Source organism: Triticum dicoccoides, chromosome 1B (assembly GCF_002162155.2).
Source record: "Triticum dicoccoides isolate Atlit2015 ecotype Zavitan chromosome 1B, WEW_v2.0, whole genome shotgun sequence".
In the NCBI taxonomy this organism is placed as follows: domain Eukaryota; kingdom Viridiplantae; phylum Streptophyta; class Magnoliopsida; order Poales; family Poaceae; genus Triticum; species Triticum dicoccoides.
In genome coordinates, this window is record NC_041381.1 from 708,759,818 (window position 1) to 708,765,856 (window position 6,039).

At 44.2% G+C, this 6,039-nt stretch overlaps 1 protein-coding gene across 1 annotated transcript; it reads left to right on the forward strand.

The window, feature by feature from the left end:
• The first annotated feature begins 5,259 nt into the window (after positions 1–5,259).
• Positions 5,260–6,039, forward strand: LOC119314254. The gene has a single exon (XM_037588999.1). It carries the CDS (start codon positions 5,350–5,352, stop codon positions 5,938–5,940), a length of 591 nt encoding a protein of 196 aa, XP_037444896.1. The 5' UTR covers positions 5,260–5,349; the 3' UTR covers positions 5,941–6,039.

Consider the following 6,039-nt stretch of genomic DNA (forward strand, 5'->3'; position numbering starts at 1 on the left):
ATCTAGAGAGAAGACCCCTGCAGCAGAAGGATCTGCAACTACTCGCAAGCAGGTCATCATCTTCGACCACGGTACAATTGCCGCCACACTGCTTCCTCCTTTCTTGACACCAGCGCTGAGAGGGCATGGACATCAATCCAACACACCTGCAACAGTCGTCGCCATCTTTGGCTTTGAGTACCGCGAAAAGTGTCCCTTCCGGAGAGAAGAGAACTCGAGTCATCCGACCGGTCCAGCACCGCGGCCGGGCCATCCGCCCGGACCAAGCAGGATCTCCCACCAGCATCAGCACAGAGGAAGGAGAAGAACAGCAACAACAAATCATACCAACAAGGAAGAAGAAGGGTCTTCGTCTCCCTGAATCCATCGCCCATCTGAGGACCCAAACGGCCAGTGCCGATGGACCTCCAGCCACCAACGCCCGCGACCTCGACAAGACCCGGGGATCCCCAACTCCGCTAGCTCCTAGACGAAAGCAAAAGCCTCGCCTGACCGCGAACGGAGCCCGGAGAAACTTATTCCGACGCGACACCACCGCAACGGCCTCGGCAGCGTCTCCCTCAACCCTAACCCTACCACACACCCACCTAGCGAACAGACCCGAGGTTCCCCCTCCCTCTCGCCGCCGAAGCGGCTGACGGAGAGAGAGGGAACCGGAGGCGTCACCGGCGGCGCGCAAGGGCCTCGTCGCCTCCTGATCGCCTCGTGCGATCCGATCCAACTTTTACGGGAGTGGTTGCTGTGAAAGGAAAATGATGTAGCCTGATTTCCTCACTTTTCCCTTTTCTGACTATATAATCTCTGCATTATCGGAGCATGATTCACGCAGGGTTATACCTGGAAGCGTCGCATAATTATCGTCTGCATTTCGAGCTACCGTTATGATCCTTGCATTGTATTCTTCAACATTTGTCCCGTTAGTAAGGCCTGCAACACATTACGTATAGAGCTTGTCACTGGTAGAAATGCAAGGATCGCATGTGTAGAAATTTATGAAAGCGTGCATCATACCTGTAGTTAAGTCATCTTCTGGTTTACATTCACTTGCCTGGCTTTTTGAATTCCCCATACTATCCTATGGAATGAAAGCTCCCTGAAACAGCGGGGGTGGGGTGCTCAAGCTAACTACTTCTTGATTATGTGGAAAATATCATTGACATACAAAAAAGTCAATTGTCTAAAATAAATGGCAATATTTAATTGCAGAAGTAAAGGCTGATAATACTCAAACATGAGGATAATTTTAGAAGTACTCAGTTGGTTTTACTAAGTATATCAATGGTAGTCTCCTAAAGGAAGACATTTTACTGTTACCATATTGCTCTTAGTTTCCTAAAGGCACAGTACTGTTATATGTTGAATTTGACAATGTATAAATTTTGATTTGTAGGTAGAGCAGATCTCTCAGAGCTGCTTACAGATATGGATGACTGAATTGCAGAAGCAAGAGATCTTGCTCTAAGCAGAAAGGACATTCTAGAAAAGGTGGGAAAATGGACATCAGCAACTAAAGAGGAGGGTTGGCTCGGTGAATATGAGGGGGAAAATGATTTTTTTTTCTTATCTTTAAATGCTTTATAGTCAAAGTATTATATTGTTGCATCTGCCATAGACCATTTATATGGTTTCAATTTCAGGATCAAAATCGCTATAATGCTGGTCGAGGAGCTCACATAAATCTCAAGCGTGCGGAGAAGGCAAGGGTATTGGTCAGCAAAATTCCATGTATGCCTCCATACTTTTGTGTGTGTTTCTACTGGAAATTTCTATTGTTTGGTTGAGCCTTCACGTGATTATCATTTTGGATTGCTTGGACAATAGCTGTGAGTATGTTGAATTTTACCCGCTGCTTAATTTGTTCTAGATGAGTACTATCATTGGACATAACTGAATCTTTATTTAAAATATTCAACAATGTGAAATCTTCTGGAAACATGCTTACGGGTCATTTGATGCACCTGTTAGTCAGATACACCTGACACTCATTCCCACCTGTTTTCTGAACTTCAATATTGTTTTACCATGTAGCCCCGCTGGAGATTTTGACTACTAAAGTTAAAGCGTGGGAAAAGGAGAAGGGCATGTCATTTATGTATGATAAGGCAACTTCAGTTACCAAATGCTCTTTCCAAACGAATATGTTTCAATTTGCCAATCTCATCTTAATTATGTCTACACTCAACTATGGCTTACAATGTTTTCTTTCATGATCCTAGACTATCCTGCCTAGCACGTTCATGTATAGAGTAACCTACAGGCAAGTCGATGGTTCAGCCCTATTCTCCTATTTGCTATTCAGCACCACTTCACTTTGGACAGCTTATTCATTATCAACAGGATCATTTCATAACAGCTGGTTACTACCAACTGTGCTCAGAAAGATGCAAGGAGTAATTTCAAATGTGGGCTATTGAGGCTAGACTCTATAAAAAGTAACGACCATTTGTGTTAAATTTTTGTACTGTATAAGCTGGATCATGTGTTGTTTACCTATATTCCGCAATCAACGACTGCCGATCCTGGTGTAGTTTCGGCACCGGATCGTGTACGCGATCAGTGGCGGCGCCTTGTGTAGTTTCGGCGCCGGATCCTGTACGCGATCAGCGGCGGCGCCTGGAAGCGATAGGCGCCGGATCCGGACGCGGGTCCTGAATCCTCAACAAGAACAGCGCCGCATCCGGGGATCGCCGTCGGACTCCAGATGGGGATCGTCTTTGAACTGGGAGAGCGGTGGTGAAGGGATGTATCGGCGGCGAAGGGGACGTCAGCGGCGTCGACGTACGGACGGAGAACGGCGGCGAGCATCTCGTGCGTGCGACTGATTCTAGGTCAGGAGGAATTGCTCGTACGTGCGACCAATTCCACCCGGTTTTTTTCGTAGGTTTATTTTCGTAGATTTTTTTCTAAGCGTTTTGTTATCGATCGACCATGTGGGAGGTGGGAATCGATCGCTGTAGGAACCTCGCATGGGCATCGTTTTTTTTGGTTCAGCGCTGGAACCAGGGTGGATTGCTGGTACGTGGGAGGTGGGAATGAGGACGAAAAAAACCCGGCTATGGTGGGACGAAATTTAACCGTGGAAGCGAGACTACCAACTGTTTCATTAGGAGTAGACATGAAACAAGCCCACCCCTAATAAGTGTATACCTCAATCAGTGCTAGAAGTTATGAAGAAGGTTGGAAAATAGGATGTTGTTTTTGATGGCCATAGGAATTATAGAGATATCAGTAGAAAATGTATGTGTGAATAAACCAACCTTGGGGTCTTTAATCAAATAGGAAATACGGGGCAAAGACCATTCGCCCCTTACCATGTTATCTTTTACTACTTTGATTAAATCATGTCACTGTTTAGGTAAATTAATCATAACACAATGATTCAACTTCGAGGTGGTGTTAGTTAATAATCAGGTGTGTTCACTTAGGTAAGTAGGGTTAAATCTTGCCTTGTGCACTTTCTTCCAAAACTCTTGAATGGAAGTGAGGATTGGATTTTGCGCTTCATGCCAACCCACCCAATGGACCATTTACTGTCAATATTGAGCAAGTAGCCTGAAACAACGACCGTAAAATATTTGTTCTCTTTCTATGCTACGTGATACTGGTTTTTATGTGAAAGTGCTAGAATCTCGTTATTCTATAATTGTCATGATATATAGACGTACATGTAGCATCGATATTTTGTCCAGAAACCCCATTAAACATTGATTTTATGGAATCCGCCACCTAAACCTTTGAATGCACCCAGGAATTCGAACAAGTATTTAGTTTTAGACCATCTAAATTTCACTGTCACTTGTTCTTCCCTTAAGACGAACGGGCGCAACAACGTGCGCTTTTATGTTCTAGTTACTCTAGTAAAAAAAAGAGACTCGGCTGGGTGGCTCTTGGGCCTTGAAACCCGGATGGAGGGAGCTGTATTCTGTCTGTATTCTAAACATAAACATATGGCCGGAGTTTGTTTTGCACACATAGCAGAGAGCTCCTGCAGCGCCCGTTCGTGCTCCTGGCACCTGCAGCGCCCCGCCCTGGGCCGGCCCATGAAACGGGAATCCTGGCGAATGCGAAAGCTCGGAAAAAAACGCGATTTTTTTGTCTATATGCAGGTTTCGAACTCACAACGTCGAGTTCGCGTACAGGTACCACCAACCATACGAGCTACTTCCTGTCTATGATTAGCAACAAAGGCAGATGCGTAATAACAATGCTGGAGGGCACCGCTTAATTTTTTTGAATAAAGAATACATCAATTTGAAAAGGCATCCATATAATTCATGAACTGAAAGGATAAGTTCACAAAAATTGAAAAAGTTCATCAGATTTGAGAAAAGTTCATTAAATTTGAAAATAATTCATGAATTTGAAAAAAGTTCATCGAATTTGAAGAAAGTTCATAGAATTTGAAAAAAGTTCATAGAATTTTTTTAAAAAAGTTCATTGAATTTCATAAAAAGTTCATCGAATTTGAAAAAGTTCAACAAAATTCATCAAATTTGAAAAAGTTCATCAAAATTCAAAAAAGTTCATCGAATTTGAAGAAAAGTTCAACAATTTATAAAAAAGTTCATTGATTTTCAAAAAAGTTAACAAATTTAAAGGAAAACTTCAGAAATTTTAAAAAGCGCGCAATAAATAAAATTAAAAAAATAAGAAAAAGGGAAAAAGAATAAACCGAGCTGAAGAACGAAATAAAAAGAGAAAAATTATCTACCTGTACACTCTTGATTGAATAAACCGAGCTGAAGAACGAAATAAAAAGAGAAAAATTATAAACCGAGTTGCGAGTTCGATTCTCCACCCTGCGCTCTTTTTTTACCTTCGAAGAACAAGAAAATCAAGAAGGAAAAAATAGAATGGGCCGGCCCAGTTTGGACTGCTGTAGGCGCCCGTTTGCAAATTGCACTGTAACGGGCGCCTGAACCGCCAAATAGGAAATGCCCACATAGCAAGGGTTGGAGGAAAAAAACAATTAAGATAATCTAGCCAACAAGCTTGTCGTCTATCTATAATTCTATATTAGGTAGGGAGAACAAGTCGATGGATTCATGGCCACAACTAGTATTTTGATTGTTATGTGGCCACAACTAAATTAGGTAGCTCCTTCTCAACTGCCTGCGCTGAAATTGGCCGAGCTACTAAAAATAGGGGTCCAAAAGCAAGGAAGCATGCATGCGGTGCTATCTATCTATCTATCTATTTGGTGTATGTGTATGCCTATATAAGAAGGGGAACACCAGCTAGCTAATCTGCTCTCTCGCTGCAAGTGCGCACACACCCACCCACCTGACCAAATATATCCATCATATAACAATAGAGAGGGAGAGAAAGATCATCCATTCATCGACTACCATGGCCATTTCTCTGCTGCCTTACACCGCCTCGGCTCTGCTTGCCATCGTCATCGCCGTCGCCATCGCTGTCGCCCCTGCAGTTGTTCGATCGGACCAAGAGCCTGGGCCCAGCATTGAAGCCATCAACGCCACATGCGCGACTGCTACGTACAAATTTGAGTGCACCGATCTGCTACTAAACAACCTGGATGTCAGGACGCCTCAAGTGAAGGACGTGATCGCAATGTCAGTCCAAGTCGTCGCCAAGAAGGCGGCGGAGGCGGCCGCATTCGCCAAGGCCATCAAGAAACCCTCCAAGTGCGTCACCGACTGCCTCGACGACCTCGCCATACTATCCAAGCACATCAAGACGCTCCCGGCGACGCTCGAAACCGCCAACGACGCGGGCTTCTTTGAGCAATTTGACACAAAGAAAAAATGTCACGGAGATTGTTGCTCGGACAACTTCTCGAGCGAGGAATGCAACGCAAAGAGCCAAATCGGTGGGGTGTTTGGCGCTCTTCGTGTCACTGATGACCTGTTGATGAGGAGGGCGTATTTTAGGAAGCAGCAGCTTGACAACAAAACAACATCACCTAACTCTAACTGAAGAGGACAGCCGGTGTGATTTGCTCTTACATTGATATCGCATGCGTATGAATAATGGTCCAATGGAATTGGGAGCGGAGTAAGAAGCTCATGTTGCCTT

Coding starts and splice junctions, on each gene's coding strand:
- LOC119314254 (XM_037588999.1), top strand. CDS start 5,350: ATGGCCATTTCTCTGCTGCCTTACACCGCCTCGGCTCTGCTTGCCATC.